The 20181-nt window shown below is 41.8% G+C and overlaps 1 protein-coding gene across 1 annotated transcript in view; it reads left to right on the forward strand.

Moving 5' to 3' along the window:
- Positions 1–20181, forward strand: part of PDE11A (phosphodiesterase 11A) — a gene marked incomplete at its 3' end in the record, with an annotated part of 412203 nt that overhangs the window by 338636 nt on the left and 53386 nt on the right. Inside the window, exons 13-15 of the mRNA XM_082658917.1 lie at positions 2809–2918; positions 13157–13247; positions 16848–16948. Of these exons, the coding sequence (XP_082515043.1) occupies positions 2809–2918; positions 13157–13247; positions 16848–16948 (302 nt within the window). The remainder of the gene's footprint in view (positions 1–2808; positions 2919–13156; positions 13248–16847; positions 16949–20181) is intronic.

Below are 20181 nucleotides of genomic sequence, written 5' to 3' on the forward strand. Positions count from 1 at the left end.
TAAAGACACAGATATACAGAATGGACTTGAGGACACAGGGAGGGGGAAAGGTAAGCTGGGACGAAGTGAGAGAGTGGTATGGACATATATACACTACCAAATGTAAAACAGATAGCTAGTGGGAAGCAGCCACATAGCACAGGGAGATCAGCTCGGTGCTTTGTGACCACCTAGAGGGGTGGGATAGGGAGGGTGGGAGGGAGGGAGACGCAAGAGGGAAGAGATATGGGAACATATATATATGTATAACTGATTCACTTTGTTATAAAGCAGAAACTAACACACCATTGTAAAGCAATTATACTCCAATAAAGATGTTTAAAAAAAAAAAAAAAGCAAATAAGGAAATCAGTACAAGAAATCCAATGTCCAACCAATTGGAGCGCCATTCAAATAGGACAGAAAAAACAGTGAAGTAGAAATTATTAAGGAAAAAAAAAAAGATTACAAGAACATTATACTGAAGACAATGAGCCTTCAGATTGAAAGCGTTTATCAAGCAGTGATGGGGAAAAAGTCCCAAACCAAAGCAGATTTTTGTGAAACTGGCAAACCCCAGGCATAGAGGATTCTAAAAGAGAGAAGATCAAGTACCATTCAAAGGATTAGGAATAAGAATGATTTATACTTCCCAAAAGCAACTTTGGAAGTTAGGAAACAATAGAGCAGTCCTTCGAAATTCTGACTGAAAATGTTGCAACCCAGAATTGTTAGGCAAGCCAACAATTGAGTAGAAGAATAGATTAAAGACATTTCAGTCATGCAAAGCCTCAAAAAAATCAGCTTCCTAGGTGTAAAAGAAATATTAACACCCTTTCTCATGAAGCCACTGGCAGATGTGTTCCCGCAAACTGAGAGAGAAAAACAAGGAAAGAGAGAGATGTGGGATGCAGGAGATAAGAGACCAACCCCAGGAGGGAGAAGCTGACAGCAGACAGAGAATCCAGACCAAAGAACAGCAGCAGGCCAAAGCAGGGAGTCCCTGGGACAGGAAGGGATCTAATAAAAGGTGTGACTGGAGAGTTGTACAGGATGTGAGTCGACTTAGATGTTCAAAGAAATCTTAACTCCAGGAAATGAAAACATTTACATAACAAAGGAAACAATAATTGGATACCTAACTGGCTCCGCAGCGAATAATATTTAGAGTGACAATCAGGTAGGCACTGTCTGAGACCCAGGGCACATAAGTTTCTTTGTGCCTCAGTTACCTCATCTGAACTGGTGGATAATAAAATTCCTACATCACAGGTCTTTTATGAGAATTAAGTAAGTTAAACGGTTGTAATTCTCTTAGGACAGTGTTGGGCACACAGGAAGGATGAATAACCAAGTTATAATTATATATATATAATTATAATATGTGTCTATTATACAGAAATATGGAGGAAAATACCTACCAAATTAGATAAAAAAGAAAACTGAAGGTGGTTGCCTTTGGGAATCAGGATAGGGGAAGGATGAGGGACCATTGTTTTTGGTTCTAAGTCTCTTACTACAACTTGAATTTTTAAAAACTATTACAGGTAATGTCTTAAATAGAATAAAATTAACTTAAAGCCAACAGCCAGCTCCAAATTTTAAAATGAAGGGCACACACAGCTTTAATATGGGCTACTTTATCCTCCCCAGATAATTTATTAACATTCCCATTTGCTATGCAAATGAAATTATATATATTTCTAAGTGTATCAGTGGACCCAACTCAATCTTTTAAAATAAAATTGTCAACACAGAAACTTTATTATTCAGTTATTTCTGCAATAAAAACATAATTAACTAAAAAACAAAGTGTTCATTGCTCTAAGAGAAGTGTCTTAGGATACTAGCTAGTGATGTTAGATGTGGAGAAAAAACACTCAAAGGGAAGCAATTTGAACTCTACCTTTCCCCTCCTCCTGCCCTCTGGTAAAGATTTTAGTAAGTAATGAAATGGGAGACTTACAAAGTAAAAGGGGGAGACATAAAGGCCTTAGATCAAGAAAACACATAGACCTGCTTTTCCATACGTTCACTTTCTCTTCTAAACTAATGAAAGGATAGCAGGAACCAGAGAACCATTTTGGCTCCTGATTATATAATTACATCACACTGCTCCCCAAAGATATTACACCACCCCTATGCATTTCATGAGCAAGCTACCAGAGCGTAATAGAAAAAGTATTCCATGTAATGGATACCGCACCTGATCCTCATTCTAGGTTGCCTAACCCCCTGCCAAATTCTAGTTTTCAAGACACTCACTGCCTTGCTATCCGTATAAATTTAATCTGTCCTCCAAGCTAATATACATTAAGATTTTTACAAGATAACTGCTAAAATATCATCATGTAATAGTTTGAGTACTTCTAAGTTGCTTCTTTTAATATATATATGTTTTAAAGGGGGGTTTCTTTTGCCTGCTTTCATTTGAATGGCATCTGGTGGATATAGCGTTCAGTTCTAAATTCACAGCCCCTTCTCCCCCCTACCCCTAGACGCTCATTTTGAAATGTCGAATCACAAAACACATTTTGCTCTGGGCCTTTGCCAAACTGTCACTGTATCTGGACAGCACAGCCTCTTCTTCAAAGAGGGAACAAAATAGTCTGAACTCTGTCCTGGTGTGCCAGCCAGTGAAGCTAATTCATCACCTTGGGGACCCTGGGCTGTGCAACTGACCACCCAACTCACCCACAAGGGGTGGCAGTTAATCATTCCCTTGAATGACGTGGGTATGAAAACAGAGCTGATGGCTGCTCAGCAGACGAGCCTTATCCATCCTGCCTGCCCCGAGCAGTGACTCTTGCCGTTTTCCCATCTTCCCAGACCGCCGGGTTTCAAGAGATTCTGACCGAGGTGGAAATTTTAGCGGTGATTGTGGGATGCCTGTGTCATGACCTCGACCACAGGGGAACCAACAATGCCTTCCAAGCTAAGTAAGTGTTCTAATTGTTGTTATTTTAATGCATTTGCCTTTCTGTTCTGAGCCAAAGGTGACGAATGCTAAAGAGTAAAGCATTAATTTCTGGCATCCGAGGCCAAGGCCACGCAGGCTTGGGTGCGTGTGTCAACAGGGCTCATCCATCTTTATAATTCCTTATTCTTCTTTTAATTGCAAATTTGCCCTTCATGTCATGCTTGTTGATTTGGTCTGTCTCTGCTGACCTCAGTCAGATAACAAAGCTCAGATTTTAAAAGGTCTATTTTTTTTTTCTCCCAGAATGTCTGCCTTCATGGCATTATAAGTTTCTTGGATTTGCTACTCTTGCAAGCTGGTTTTGAGACTATTAAAATAAAAGTGGAAATTTTATGAAGCAAAAGATCTCTTCCTTCCTCAATAGAATTTCTTCCAGGTTCTTTTGATGTTGGGTATGTAGAAACCGCAGTGAAATAGAGTGACACAGAAGGCAGAGGGTCCCTGGTCCTGCCAGGCCTCATCCTACAGAACGGTGGGAAACAAACAAAGGAATTCCACCAATACAGGTGATGTGAGACACGTAATGCTCATGGACAAAATAATCTGTCCTTAAGCAAGTAGGACTGGTCCAGATAGCCATTGCTTGGTGGCTCACAATGTGGCCAAGGCTACAGAACTTATGGGTGCTGGAGAAAAGACCAAAACCCAGGTCTCCTGGCTCTCATATTGAGGTTACAGTTTAATGTGCTTTTTACTACCTGTCTGCAAACAAATTGATATGAGACTTCAGGGGCTAGAGAAAAACGTTTGGGGATGGAGGGACTAAGGAAAGCTTCAAGAAAGAGGTAAGATCAGGTGTCAGATGACCAATTTCCAAGCCTGTGGAGCAGGTCTGCCTCTATAATCTGAAACCCCAGCAGCCCACTGTGTGTCAACAGGTACCTTTCAGCTCGTCACTTGTTTTGTTCCCCAAAACACCTACCTACTGAGGCCTTGGGGTCCTGGGCCCTTCTATTTGCTCCTGATCTCGCAGATGAATATTGATTTTGTGTCCCTCTATCTTCCTTGAATGCAGTAGCCCATCACTTCAAACTGCTCTTCTCCATGTCCTATAATTTCTTGACCCTCTTACCTTTCTGGGACAGTCACTCTGCAAAAACTCAGCCCTGGCTCAATCTAGCAATTTAATTTCTTGCTCTTCTGTCTAGACTTTTAAAGGCTTTGGGAGAAAGTGTCACAGTTGTGAGTTTAGGGCATACCCAATATATATTCTCCCAACTCGGCTAGGTGCTCAGTACTCCCCACCAATCTTTCTGGGTCCCTAGCCAGTTCCGTCCCCCACTGTTGTCAGCGGTTATAGGTACCAAATGTTCTCTCTTCCTAAACCACCTCCCGTTCTACCCCCCTCCCCCGCGCCACTCAGCAGATCACCTTGCTTCCTCCTTCACTGAGAAAATTGAGGCCATCAATCGAGAACTCCCTCAATTTCCTCCCCTGCCACGAACAAACTTATCTGTCTGGCCCCATCCTTTCCTCCTTCCCTCCTATCTCAGTGAAAGGGCTGTCCTTCCTCATATGTGAGGCTAATCCTTCCACCTCGGCTTTGGATCCCTTCTCCCTCCCTCCTCCGGGACCTTGCTCCATCAATCTTCCTTTCTCTACCCCGTATCTTCCTTCCCCTGTCTACTGGCTCTCAGCATCCTAACAATATGAACAGTTGTCCCCCATCTTGAAAAACCCCACCTCCATCTCGCTTCCCCCTTGAGCTTCTGCTCTATTTCTCTTCTTTCCTTTCCAGCCAATCTTCTTGGAAAGTTGTCTGTTCCTTGTCTTCACTTCCCTCCCACATGGCTTCCAGTTCTGCCCACCAGGGGAGCGGCCCTCAGTAGTGCCACCAATGAACAACCCCTTGTCCCAAAGCTGTTGGACACTCTTACTGTCCTTCTTTCTTGACCCTTCTTGCTATGAGACACATTTTGCCTGTAGAGCTCTTCCTCCTTCCTAGAGCTCTCTGTCTTCCTTTGTCTGGGAGAGGAACACCTTCCATCCACCTTTCTAGGCTTTCTTCTCAGTTTGCTTCAAGGCCTCTCTCCTCCTGCCCCAGGCTTCGCTGGACGTGTTCTCTCCTGTTCTTCTGCTCCACGTTTTATCCTTCTCGCTGGACCTCCACCCACCTGGTGCTCAGCCCCAAGCCCATACCTTTGGACCATAATTCTCTGCTTATCTCCACACACTTATTCCAGCTGCTTGAGGAGCACCTCCTATTTCAAGTCCCACAGTCACCCCAATCCCAGTCTCTCCCTTTTTCTCTTATTCTCTATCCCAGTGAATGGCACCACCAGAAATCCACAAGTCACCCAGATTCCCTCCTTAGCGCCCCCCAAAGTCGACATCTCTGCGTTCTTAAAGTAACCACTGCTTCTTTTGCATCCCTCCTGGATTGCTACAACCAACAGCGTAACTCTTCTCCTCTAGTCGTTTCCCCTTGGCGCTCCAGAATGCTCTTTATAATTCACAGAGCTGATCAGATCACTCCCCTGCTTAAAAGACGTTCACTGGCCTCTTGTAACTTTCAGGATAATGTTCAGATTCCTTAGTTTAGCCCTTAAGACCCTTTTCAATCAGGCTCCTGCCCATTCCTCTGGCCCAGCAGTCACTCCTTGTCATCCCACCCCCACCCAGGCATCCAGGTTCCAGACACAAGGGGCTACTTAAAGTGCTCTGTGGGGTCCAGCTAGTTCCCTTCTCTCTGCTCCCAGTCGGCAGTTCCCCTGAACAGAATGCCCTTCCTCTCCTTCTTTCCCCCAAACTCCTCTAAAAGCACCCCGCCCAGGGTTCTATCTCTGATGTACCTTCCCCTTGTCAATTTTCTGTGCCCACATCATGCCCTGGCTATACTTTTTCAAAAGTGTGCATCGGGCTTCCCTGGTGGCACAGTGGTTGAGAGTCCACCTGCCGATGCAGGAGACGCGGGTTCGTGCCCCGGTCTGGGAAGGTCCCAAATGCTGCGGAGTGGCTGGGTCCGTGAGCCATGGCCGCTGAGCCTGCGCATCCGGAGCCTGTGCTCCGCAACAGGAGAGGCCACAACGGTGAGAGGCCCGCGCACCAAAAAAAAAAAAAAAAAAAAAGTGTGCATCTCACACCATGTTAGTTGCTGATTTACCAGTGTGCCTCCCCTCTTCTTGAGTCCTCGTGATGTGTACAAGTACCAGCAGCATGATAAAACCACAAGGAATGTTTGCTGAGTGAATGAATGAATGACAAATGCATGAATGGATGACGTTTTAACTATTTTAATATTGCCTTTCAACAAAGTTTCCTGATTTCTTCAACAAGTGCAACCTTTCATAAGATTATTATAAAACACAGTTTTTTTGTTTGTTTGTTTGCTTTTGTGGTACGCGGGCCTCTCACTGTTGTGGCCTCTCCCGTTGCGGAGCACAGGCTCTGGACGCGCAGGCTCAGCGGCCGTGGCTCACGGGCCTAGCTGCTCCGTGGCATGTGGGATCTTCCCGGACTGGGGCACGAACCCGTGTCCCCTGCATCGGCAGGCAGACTCTCAACCACTGCGCCACCAGGGAAGCCCTAAAACACAGTTTTTACACACATCGGTTTGATGTTGTACTAAAAACAATAGTGTCCCTGGGGCCTACTGAATGGTAAACTGTGCACACTTTCATTATAGGGTCTTAGGAATTTTTAGGTTTGAGCCCCTGTGCCTGCATTTCATTGCTATTATTATTTTAGGATACCTCTCTCTGAGGCCAATGGCATCACTGTCACTGTGTCTTCCTCGAGCAGCCTCCCTCCAGCCACCTACCATTCTGCCACTTATGCACAAAGAATTGTATCTATAAAACAAGAGTGAGCACCTTGTGGGTTCTTTTAAGAGTCAAGTGCACAATATATGTACCCAGATAACAGCCCCTGGCCTGGAGACAGCCTCTGTGTCACACTGAGAGAGCCAGCCCTCCTTGCTAGTTGACCTCTTAGCTGTTTGGACCAAGAGTACACATCTAATCCAAACCCAGCTAATCATATTTTATCTCCCAGGAATTTGGACTTGGATTACCATGATATTGACTCAGTTAGCTGTTGAGGTCTAAGCTGCACATAGACTTGGAAGCTGAGGCTGCCATTTGGGGAAAGCTGTGTTGACCACGTCCCAAGTGGATAAACAAGAAAGCAAATCTGCAGGGAGAGAAGAAGAAAGCCAACATTCAGAGAGAAGCAGAGATTATACTATCCTAGAGAAAGACAGAGAAAAAGCAGACCTGATCCCTGGTTTTCCATATCTTTAATCCTATTTCCAAGAGACCCAGCCATACTTGTGACAATGGGCCTTACTCAGAGCTCCTGGCATCATTTAGTCAACGGGTTTTTGTTTTGTTTTGTTTTATTTTTGTTTTTTAGTGAAGCTGGTTCTAATTCATTTCTGTTCTTTGCAATGAATGGTCCCTGAGACAATAAGAAGAACTACAGTTTATTTGTTGTTTACTATCTCAAGTGCTCATCAACATCCTTGTATGTAGATACTTTTGTCTCCATTTTACAGAGGGAACTGGGCCTCAGGAAAGTAAGTAACTTGCCCAAATTCATACATCCAGCATGTGGCAGAGTGGTGTTTGGACCTGGGCTATCTGACTCCAAAAACCATTCTTTAACCACTTTATTCTACTCTCTTTCATGACTTTGTGATATTTATTTTAGCCCTTTGAGCTTCCAGTTTATTGGCTGACTTGCCATATATGTGAACTCTGGAAAACTAAGATATATTTTGACATCCAAAAACTCAAGATGTGGAGCCAAAAAATTCATAGAACACAACTAGACCTTGGTAGTCATATTCTTCAGTGCCTTAATTTTTAGAAATTGGAAACTGAGGTCCCTAAATTTCAAGTGACTTGTATTATAATGAACAGCTTTCACACATATGAGACAGATATTAAGTCTCTGATACCAGAATTCAAAATTTTTTTTGCATCCTCATACCACATGATCAAATCTACCTGTTCCAAGATGGTCTGACGTGTTTCCTCACAATGATCGATCTTGTACACAAGTTACCAGCTCATGGGATGTCCATCAGCCCTGTCTCTTAACTGACAGAGTCACTTTTGAACTTAGAACACCAAAGGCCACCACCATGCAACCTCAGTTAAAATTTTTTTCAATAAATGCTGAAAGAGACCTTTTTACATCATGATGAAGGAACTACCTTTTTATTGATTAGAATAAGATTTATTCAGCAAGTGTGCCATTGTTTAGGAAAATCCCTAGAAAGAAATCTATATCCTTATTTCCTTATTTACTCCCCATTAATTGAGTGCTCTCTAAGTGCGAAGCACTGTGCTAGGCATTGTGTGGGGAGTATAATAGTCCCTTTCCTTAAAGTACTCAGTCTAACTCCAACCTTTCAAGTGATTTGGAAATGGGATTTAAATGCACCAATTATTATGTGGCAAAGCATATGCTACCTTTTTTCCTATATAAGGCTATAAAGAAACGAGACATTTAGCAAGGGACAAATTACTATATAAAATGCAAAATGCCTCTACAATAAAAAGTTGTGATTTTAGTTATAGCACAGTATGATTTATTCTCTTAGCCTTTCTGATAAGTGAACCTTTGCATTTTCATGCTTTATTCTTAATTTTAAAGTATTGGAGTGCGTGCAGTGAATGATCGATAGGTAGCCAGGGCAGCGATCCCACAGTGCTTTGAAATTACTCTGTTAACACCGCTCTCCTGTTTTCTCCGGGGACAGCGTTTCCCACTCAGCGCCCTCCCTATTACAGCTGCCCCTGATGATTAAATATCAGTACCGAGCAGCTTTGTAGTATATTCTCCTAGGAGACTTCTTCTATTCATTTCTAGCATAATCTCTTGTACTCATTTCTTGGGAATGAAAACCCATCTTGTCGCTTTCAGCCAGGTCCCAGAAGTGAAATACGGGGGCGCATTAATCTGCCGTGACAGCGTAATCCCATTCCTCACCACCTCCCAACAATTCTCAATTTCCTAATTACCTTTCATAGTTTTCCTTCTGAAAGTTTCTTGTCTTTTCTGAAAACCATGGCAGCACACTTCCACTGAATATGCATATCTAGGGAAGTTATGAAGGTACATAGTTCATAGCTATACAAGTTCCTTTTACACGCTTATTTTTGGTGCCTGTGCAAAGTGCTGGATGCCTATGGGGACTGAATTTTCACGTTGACTTTTCTTTTTTTTTTTGCGGTACGCGGGCCTTTCACTGTTGTGGCCTCTCCCGTTGCGGAGCACAGGCTCCGGACGCGCAGGCTCAGCGGCCATGGCTTACGGGCGCAGCTGCTCCGCGGCATGTGGGATCTTCCCAGACTGGGGCACGAACCCGTGTCCCCTGCATCGGCAGGCGGACTCTCAACCACTGCGCCACCAGGGAAGCCCTGACTTTTCTTTTTAATAAGTTTCTCCTCGGTGTGCTGCCTGTCCAAAAATTAAAAACTTCAGTATGTTGGGATGACCTAATCAATAATGAGCATCATGAAAGATCACAGGTATAAATCTTCCTGTGCTTAAAGGGATCTGGATTCTCTTCTGCTCTCCTTCTCTCGCCCTGTCTCCACATACCCTACATGTATCTGTAATATTTTCACAATTACAATGCCTGTGCCCCGGAGCTACTGATATGATGGATTTACTTACCACAGAAAGTGAGGTGTGGTGCTAAAGTCAATTTTTTTCCACATGTGATTGATTTGAGGGTTTTTTTTTTCACATTTTACATGATAAATGACAGTATGCCTTTACATAAAGTACATTACATGAAAGACATGTCTTCTTTTTTAAAAATGGTTTTATGATCAAGTAAGATTGGTCAATACTGCATATTACGTCCCCTTCCTGCAGAATCACAGTGCATATTTTCACATATTGATGCCACGGAGAAATCCTATAATAAAGAAACAGTTTAACTTTTTAAACCCAGCATTTCCCGAACATATTTAACCATGGGACCATTTTTATTTCTGCCTGTAATGCCATTTAACATTCCAGAGAACTAGTATTCTGTAGAATACATTTTGATAAAGTTTATCCTAACAGATAGATTTTAATTTTTGCCACTTTTATCAAGTTTTCTGACCATGGACTTCATTCTTGCGGTCTTAGGAGGTTCATAGCATGTGCATGAGTAATGGCAGGTGTAGGCGCATTCTCAGTGAGCCTTGGACTGAGAGAGAGCACCAGGATGTCTTGCAGTCTTAGAAAATCTGACAGAGACCAAACCTAGTAATGTAAATAAAGGAACCATATGGAATTGGAAGCATTCTTGCTTAGATGATTTCATTCTAGACAAAAAAAGTAGAGTTAGTATCATGCTCCATCCTGTGAATGCTAAGATGGCATCTTGCTTGCAGAAAGGTGACATCGTGAGTGCAAGTCTGGACAGAGAAAGTCTCCTGCGCAGTTACAGGGGACTGTGAGCTTCCTAAGGGTAAAAGCCATGTCTTCTTTATCTTTGTATCCCACATGCCCACAGTCCCGCATTGCAGTAGTCATCAGTCCTTATTAGGTGAATGAATGAATGAATCAATCAATCAATCACAGTCTCTTCATAGCATTAGTCTGGTTCTGTTGCAAAATCTACATATTGTGATTAAATCAGTATTGTGTGAGGGTGGGGGCAATGTAAGATGGAATTACTAAAAGGAACAAAGAGAATGTGAGGATGAAGATGCTCAAACCGTGGGCCATCAGATGCATTTGCACAAACACACTGAGAGTCCTCTGATGAAATGCAGCAGTTCCAAATCCATGTGGATCTGGTGGAGAGGAGAGGGCAGCATAGGAGGCACCAGTATTTTTGTTACAAGGTGTCCCCTGGTTAAAGGAGGAAACATCCTACTCATCCTGAAAAAAGAAAATATTTAGTGACTTGTTATCATGTAGCTGATTTAACTTTGTGAGGTCTGCTAAACCAACCTGATAAAGGAAGAGAGGATATTTTGCATCTTGACCCTACTTTACATCAATGACTCTCTTATCAGGATTCACACCAGTAACTGGGGCACATCTGGCATGGCTAGTTAATAGAAACAAATCACAGGAATCTGAGCCTGTGGTTAGCAGTTATACTAGAAGAATTCTGAATTAAATTTTGAAACCTTCTTTCATTGATGACAACCAGCTTGGCAAAAATGGAGAACTGAATATCAGAAATGTATAAGTTATAATTATCTTTCTCATTATGTAATGAGAAAAAGCTTCACAATTTGGCTTCCAGTCTAGAACTGGTACTTATTAGCTTTGTGACCTTGGAAAAGTAGCATAACTTCTCTGAGCCTTGGTTTCCTTATCTGTAAAATGAGAAAATAATACCTATTTCATGGTTGTTGTCAAGACTAGATGAAGTAATATATTAAAGTGTTAATATGTTGCCTAGTTCATGACAGGTACTTCTCATGAGAGCTATTATCATTAATAACATTATTTTAAAATGTTAACACACTTATTATGGTCAACCTTCAGTTTGAACTATAATCTCTAGACATACCACCACAACTTTATTAGCCAAGCAACTAATATTTTTTATGCACCTACTCCATGCCAGGCATTTGGATTTGACATGCATATAAAACATCCTAGAATTTCAAAAGCCAAGACAAATACAGCTAAGACACAATACAGTGTGCATTTTGAAAAATGTATTTTCATAAAAATGAACTCTATGTTAGAAAAATAGTGACTAATGTTAAATATTAATCACTTAATGCTAAGATTAGCCTAACAAATTTTAACATATTAAATGATATTGATTAAGGCAAGATTTAAAGAAATAACACCACCTGATTAAACTCTAGTACCCTGCTTACTAACCCTATTCCTAATAACCCCTAACCCTGCTGTTTTATTCCAACATGTGGTCAGCTCTGAGTCTTTCCAGAGATCACAGGTCCCCCGCACCCCCAAACCGGCCATGATCTTGGGCCTCCTCATGCTGGAGCTAGAGGGCACCTTATGAGTGAAACCCCTCACGTGGCATTACATGCAGTCTTTGCTCCTCTCACTAAAAGGGCAGACTGTGATCGGGCAATGTCTGTCATTTCCAGGTTAAGGCCAAATTGCCCTTTCAATGTCCACACTCTCTGCAATTAGCAAGAAGGAACACAAGAACCTTCATGGGTCCTCGGCTGCCATCCCACGACTGTCCTTTAAACCATAGGATTCTCAGAATGTCTCTCAACTCTTAAGATGCTCTAAATGCTACTTCAGGAGAATTGGAAATGAACACACTGGAACATTTTAAATGAGCACTTGCCAAACTGACATTGTTGAGGAATGGGTTGTTCTACATAAGCAAAATATACAGATAATTCAAAATTATCCTTTCAAGTATCAATTAACATTTTATTTATTTAAAATGGAAATATCTATGTATTTTCATTGTTGATTAATAATTAGTATAGACTACAATCTACTACATGGCAGGCACTATGATAGGCACTTACAAGTATTTTATTGTATGCTCCTAAATAACAAGTGAGGTAAAGAGTATTATCATAATTTTAGAGACAAAGAAACTGATGCTTAAAGCAACCAAGTAATGACCCGAAACTATTACCGAGAGCTGAGTTCTGACTCCAAATCCAGGGAACTTTCTGGAGTTCGACATTGAGATATCACAGTGTGACTGTAGGTTGGAAAAGCTTGTCAACCTTACATGTAGAAGCTTGTCAACCTTACATGTAAAGCAGATTAAATGGGTTCTACATAATATTCACAAGGTCTTTTCCCATGGAGCCGCAAATACATTTGGTATATGACATTCGTTCTGGACACTCAGAAGCTTTATAAGGTTTAGCTCATGAAGCCTATCCTGATCCCCAAAGCCAGGAATTATGTCTCTTGTCCTCAGATCATCCAAAGCACTTTGACTGGACCTGGAACATTTTCTATGGTATTTATATTATGTGCTCTGTGCATTATTTTCCCGTAGGACCACATCTCATCTCCCTTACTAGTCTGTAAATTTCTTAGCAGCGTGGGCTGTGTCTTTTTCACGGTCGTATCATCCACAGCATCTAGCCTAACACAGAGAAGATTCCCAAAACGTTTACTTAATACATTCGTGAACTACACAGGTGGTTACCTGAGAATGTATCTGCTCATGGTCCTTTGCGGAAGCAGGAGAAACACGTTGATCCAAAGAGCCAGTGTCGGGGGATCGTTGACGGGTGAAGGACCTTGGTCACTCACACATCTGTCCTCTTTCAGGAGTGGCTCTGCCCTGGCCCAACTCTATGGAACTTCTGCTACCTTAGAGCATCACCATTTCAACCACGCAGTGATGATCCTTCAAAGCGAGGTACAGACCTAACATTCTGCTTCTCCCCTTGAAAGAAAACCAATGAAATGATGTTTCCTACTTCTCTTTCTTTGCAATGCCACAGGAAGATACAGAGAATCGGCACTATTGGACCTTTTCTGTGTGGCTTTTTAAAAATTCTTTCAGATGCCTGACCAAGGACCTTGTTCAAATTCGTCCTGAGCTGATTCATTTGGGTTTTATTATTGGTTAGGAGGCTTTTCAGATTCACTTAGCAGAGCAGACTGCCACAGCTTGTCACCAGAGCATGGCCTTACCTTTCTTAACAATACAGAAGCCCACTAACAGATCCAAGTAGTGAGTGGCCCAACATCTCCATTTTGTGAAACCCATTTAAAAAGATGGTAGAAGCAGAAACAGGGTGAGAAAGTTACACTTTATTCGCATAATTGAGAAACCTATAAAAGATCAGAGAACTTAAAATTGCTGGTGGGACCGATTTGAAAGTGAGAACTGCAACTAAACTTGAGACCCAGGGCTGCAGCCATATGGCTTATTTTGCTTCATGTGCATTGCAGGAGTTAGAAGTAGTTGGTCTTTTATACTTTTAGCTCTCCATGGAAAAAAAGTAAAACTGCTAACTGACTCTGGCTGAGGCGTCTGAGTGTGAAATTGCCAAGAAAGGATCTGCTTAATTTTCTGCAGGCATACAGACTTTTTTTTGAGGCCAGGAAGGGATCATCTGTTCCCCATTATTTGTCAGTTCTCTAGCTGTGCCATTAATTATTATTATTATCATCATTAAGGCCCTGCTTTGCTGGAATAGCATCATTAAATATGGAGGTTTTTTTCCTCCAGCTTATCTTGAGAAAGAGTGTCTTTTGCAATATCACGAAAGCCTTCTTCGACCCCATAAAGGAGAGTCGGCACTCCGGAACCTGAGTGCAGCTGCAGAAGGCAAAACCGCTGGGGGAGATGTATTTGCAGTTGGGAATGAAACATCAAGGGTTAGGCTTTCAGTAACTCTGACAGAAACCAGTATCCCAGCATCTGCAGCTCTGGAATTTTCCTATGAAGGCCATGTTTTAGCTGCATGCTGTGGCAGAGGGAAGTAGGAACAGGAGGAAACTGGGGTCAGACTATCTTTTCTGTACTGGTAGTATGATGGGTTTACACCCCTGAGGCTAGACATTCTCACCTTTGTAATAACAGATTATATACAGGAGGTCAGGGTTTCTTAGAAGGTCATTTGCTTGTTTCTCTGGGAAAACAAACCCCACTAACTCAGACTTCGTCTTCATATAAACAAAATACATCAGCTGCACTTCACTCCAGGGGTTCTCTTTGAAGAACGCAGAATAACAGTAATGGAACCAAGCAGTGGTGTGTTCAGGCTCTGCCCTGACGCTCCCCCCGCCCTGCCCCATCCTGCCCATCAGAAAGGCAAAAATGCAGATGTCATCACCACCCCACTTTCCAAATAATGCAGAGGCACAGAGAGGTTAGATAGCCTGAAGAAAGTTGCTCCAGTCCTTTCTTCCTCTACATTTTTTTTCCCCCATCAATACCATTCCTCCCTAAACAAGGAGTAGAAGTAGTGTTTTAGGGAGACTAATCTATTTTAGAGACCAAACCCTTGAGGCACTGTAGAAGGCCAATTTACATATAAGCAATACATTGATTGCAAATTAACTTTTATTATTATTGTTATTATTAAAGCTAACCTGGCTGGCTTTGTCACTCTCTTAACTATAAATTGTGTTAAGTTACTTTATGTCCTTTAAAAGTAGTAAAATGCACTTTCAAAATAATCAAGATCCTCAAATTCAGACCAACTTTCTCCTGGACTCCACATTAGGTTTTACTGTAACTGGCTCCTAATAGCTATATTTCTTTCCCTGAGAGATGCTAGATGTGTGGCTGGAACCAGATGACCACTATTCCAGAGGTCCCAACCACTTTTTCCCAGGCCCCAGTACACCAGCCTGTGATTGATCCATGGGGCAAGGCTGAGGCAAAGAACGCTGGGCAGAATTATGGTGTGGCATTCCTTTAGTTATTAGTCTTCTTCCTAATGGCTGAATTAAGGGTCTGGAACAGTTCATTTGAAAATTATTATTAATACTGGACCTGGTCCCAGGTGGAACCAATATACTTTAGTCTCTAAGGAGTGGTGGGTTCCCCCAATGAGATAAATTAACTCAAGGAAGCAGATTATCTATCATCTGGTACCTGGTAGGTAGTAATTTACCAATTGATATTCTGGTTCCCTGGAAGAATTAATGTACCTCTTGTTGGAAAATATTCTCAGGCAGTCATTTCACTGCCTTCCTTCTGCACCATCTTTTGGCTCTCAACGCTAGGTTTAAAACTGATCCAGTTCCCAGACCACCTGTTTATGAGTTCATATCTCATGCTAAGAAAACCTGACAAATGAAGTCTTAACTTTCAAAGCAAATTAAGTGAATTGTCAGTCATTTAAAGAAGGATTTTTTCGGGAAGCAGCCGCATAGCACAGGGAGATCAGCTCGGTGGTTTGTGACCACCTAGAGGGGTGGGATAGGGAGGGTGGGAGGGAGGGAGACGCAAGAGGGAGGAGATATGGGGATATATGTATGTGTATAACTGATTCACTTTGTTATAAAGCAGAAACTAACACACCATTGTAAAGCAATTATACTCCAATAAAGATGTAAAAAAAAAAGGATTTTTTCACACTTTATTAAAAATACTGTGGAACTGTCTAGTGTGGCTAAAACAAATTTGGATGGAAAAAGGTGTACTTTTCAAAGGTATGGAGACACAGGTGTACTTGCAGGTTGTTCAAGGCCAAAGGCATCTTTAGAGCCCTCCTATGCCAAGAGCAGTATCTTATACATTCTAGCTACTCAGTAATTATTCACTGTCCTGAATTTCACACACTCCATCCTGACGTATCTTCACAGCTTAACACAGGGTTTCTCAACTTCAACAGAATTGTCATGTTGGGCCAAGTAAGTCTTTGTTGTAGGGTCTGTAGGGTGTACTGTAGGATGTTTAGCAGCATCCCTGGCCTCTCCACTAGATCCCAGTAGCACCGTCCCTCAGTGTGACAAGAAAAATGTCTCTAGACATTGCTAGAAGTGCCCATTCCCAAGATCACCCCCATTTGTACCACTGGTCTAATGTTTCTTCTCTTCCTTGAAGTCATTTGTTGCCAGAGCAAATACTTCCAAAAGGCCAACTTAAGTCTTTACTAGTGAGACTAGTATGTATTGATATATCGGGGTCAGAAAGATTCCTGAAAGTTTTGTCAGCTTTTCCGCTCTGTAATTCCACAGGACGTGGGCAGTTAAATGGAGTTGTTGGCACAAACGTGGCCTGAGGAAGATGAGTTCAAACACTCTTCAATTTTGTCTTCAAGACTAAGCATAATAAAGTGTCCCTTGGTGGTCCTCCTCAACAATGATTGTACTCCTAGCTTTGCTATGTTTGCCAGGGAATCTGTTTGTAGTTGCACAAAATGTCATTAAGCTTTTTAGAAAATGATTTTATCATGTTTCTAAACCTTTTTTAAAAAAAAAAAAAAAAAAGGAAAAACGTAGTCACCAAGCTCAGATTTAACGTTGTCTTTTGTGACTTTGTACGTTCTCGTTCCAGGGTCACAACATCTTTGCTAATTTGTCCTCCAAGGAATACAGTGACCTTATGCAGCTTTTGAAGCAGTCAATACTAGCAACAGACCTCACGCTGTACTTTGAGTAGGTATTGGCATTTGATCTATTTGACAAATGGATATCTAAAGTTTCAAGCTGTAATTAATTTTCAGGTCCATATTAGGGATTGCCTGTTATTCTAGCACTGATATCAATGTGTAAATGACCTAAACTTTTTGTTGTTGTTTTTTTCCCCTCATCTAAGAGAACTTCATTAGTGTGGTGTCTATAAAACAAGACAATCAGGGCTACAATCACGAGATTTATATCTTTCCTCTGTTTTATGAGCCTTGTTTGGGACTCTTGGCTGAAACTAAGTGATGGCCATTTTTATTTTAGAGACTGGCTAAGATTGCTATTTTAGACTATGATTTCCGGTTAGATCTCTAATGGCAATGATGATGCTAATGAAAAAGATTTGTTGCTGAAAGGATGACCAGAAAGCCCAGCCTTCATTCCTTGCCTCTCCTCTAGCTCTCTTTCTCAGAAGAGCCATCCTCCTTTTCCCAAAGCTCAGGCCTCCATCTGAGCTGGCGATTCCATCCCGCTCGTTTCCTGTGAGACCTGCTCCCTCGGGTACCACCTCTTTTGGCAGCCTGGTTATCTCTTCCTTCACTGATATGCACAGTTTGCTCTGATCTTAAAGACCAAACAACTTCCCTTCCTTAAAAAATTCTTTGACCTGACCCCTTGGTCTTTAGTTGCTTTTCAATTCACCTTTCTTTTACTGCCCACCTTTTAAAATAAATGGAGCACATGAGTACCTTTATTTTCCTAACACCCACTTACACTTTGGAGACCAGCGTCCACCTTCACATTCTACCAGCGTTGTACTTTCAGAGGTCACCAGAGACTTCCTTGTCCCCAAATTCGATGTCATTTACTCATTTCTGATATTTTCTAGCTTCTTTGAGACATCTACAGGTTTACTGATTTCTCATTGTCAATTTCTACTCTCTTTTCTTCCGCAACATCCATCTGCCTTCCTCTCTCCTTTTCTGGATCCCTTATAGATTTCTTTTCTCCTTGCTTCTACGTATGAGTTCCTGAACCCATGTTCTTCTTTCTCTACTCTACTCAGATTCACTCCCCTAGCCTCAGTGCTATATTACGTCTATAGAGGCATAGAGAAGACCCTGAAATTCTTCACTCTAATACTACCTCACATTCTAGACCTGCATCTCCAACGCCCATCTTAAAAGCCTTCAGTGGCTTCATTGCTTTCAAAGCAACCTCTAAACTTGGTTCGCATTTCAAGGTTCTCCCTCCATAATCTGCCCCCAACTATTTTTCATTATTATCTTCCACTTCTCTCCAGCATGATTTGTACTCCAACCAGACAGGTCTAATGTTACCCTTTGTTTTTTGTTTTTCAGAAAAAATAATCCTTTTTGTTAGTTAACTGCATGTTACCCTGTGAAAACACCTTATGCAATGGCCCTAGTTCCCCAATCATCTCACCGTTCCTACATGGAATCCTCTTCCTCCACTTCCCCATCTGGCTGAACTATCTTCTACCACCTTTTCCAGGAAGCGTATGTCACTCCCTTTGAATTTTATTGTACTTGGCACTGCATCAGTTAGAATTAGATTCAATTGTAAGGGACAGGAAACCCAGAGTAACAGGAGCTTACTTCTTTGTCGCATAAAAGAAATCTGGAGATAAGCAATCTGCAGTTGGCAGAGTAGCTACATTAAGTCATCAGGGACCCAGGCTACTTTATCATTCTGTGCTGCCACCTTCAAACACATGGTTTCCACCTGAGTCCAAGATAGCTGCTCATTTTCCAGGCAAAATGTCCACATTCCAGTTATCAGAAGGAAGGAAGGGACAAAAAAGAAAGGGACCAAAGGTGATGCAAGTTATCTTTTAAGAGAGTTTTCTGGAAGCTTCACATAACAATTCCACTTCCATTTCATTGGTCAGAATTTAGTCACTTGGCCATCCCTAGGTTGAAGGGAGGTTAGGAAAGGAAGGCTTCATTTTGGGTAATTATGTGCCCTGCTAAAGTCTAGGAGTTCTATTACTAAGAAAGAAAGGGAAGAGAGATATTTGAGTAGACAACGGATAATCTGTGCCACAGGTGTTTATTGCTGGTCTCTAGTGAATGGGTTATGACACAGTACAGTGCAAGGAGTAAAAGGCTTTGGAATTATATTGGTCTGGATTTAAGTCTCGTTCTGGCATTCTAGTTAAACCTGGTGTATTGAGCCCAAGTGTCTATGTCCTCTCCCTTCTGAAACGCCACTAAAATGGCACCAAATAAATTTAAAAGCAAAAACAAAAAGGCGTAAATCAGAGAACCAGAGAGGGCCCAAAACAACTGATAAGAGATAATCCATTTGTGGAAAATGGAAGGCCAGCTGATGAATGTAACTGATCTGGCAGAGTGGAGTGGAAAGTGGGAGGACAACTCTGAGAAGCAAGCCAGTTTGTCTTGCAGAGCCTTGCTTGGGGCTTAGAGACAAAAAGTACCAGTGAAAAGTGAATGCGACGCTCACAGCTTAAGACAAGGAAATTACTAAAAAGTCAGTTTTCAGAACACTCAGAGCCCACTAAGTCCTCCACCAACCTAACCAGATAACTCCCTTTCCTCTATCCCTGGAGAAGGGCAGAGGTTTATTCTCTGGAGAAATGAAAGAAAGCACTCTGGACTGAGAAAAGTTCAAGGTGGGAATGAGACACAGAGCTCAGAAGAAGGGATGAAATCAAATGGAACAGGTCTCTGGATTGAAACCCCAAGCCCATAGCCCAGTCACCCAGAGGCCAGAATCTGTAAGCCACACATCCAGGTTTCTCAGATTCAGCAAATGGAAGTACAGGAAGTGCAGTTAAATTTGAATTTCAGATAAACAATGAATAATTTTTAGTATAAATGTGTCGTATGCAGTGTGTGTGGGGGACACACACATACAACTCCTGCTTAGCCTTTTAATGCCGTACTCTTAACATGCAGATAGCAAGGATCACAGAACATTTTATGAAAGTCTCGCATGTGAAATGCAGAGACCAAAGCAAACAGAAAATAAATGGAATTCAGAGAAAACAGGGAGAGGAAGAAAACAAAAACCAAAAACTGTTGTTAATATCCTTCGAGAGCTAAAATATTGCCCCCATGAAATAAGAACAGAACGCTTTAAAAAATAATAGGAGCAAACTGTAGAAGAAGAAAGAGCTCTTGCAAATTAAAAACATGATGGCCAAAATAAAAATCAAATGAAAGCATTGAGAAATACAGTCAAAGGACAACAAGGCAGCAATATGAAAAACACTGCTT

Source organism: Grampus griseus (assembly GCF_964374135.1).
Source record: "Grampus griseus genome assembly, chromosome: 7".
Classification (NCBI taxonomy): Eukaryota; Metazoa; Chordata; class Mammalia; order Artiodactyla; family Delphinidae; genus Grampus; species Grampus griseus.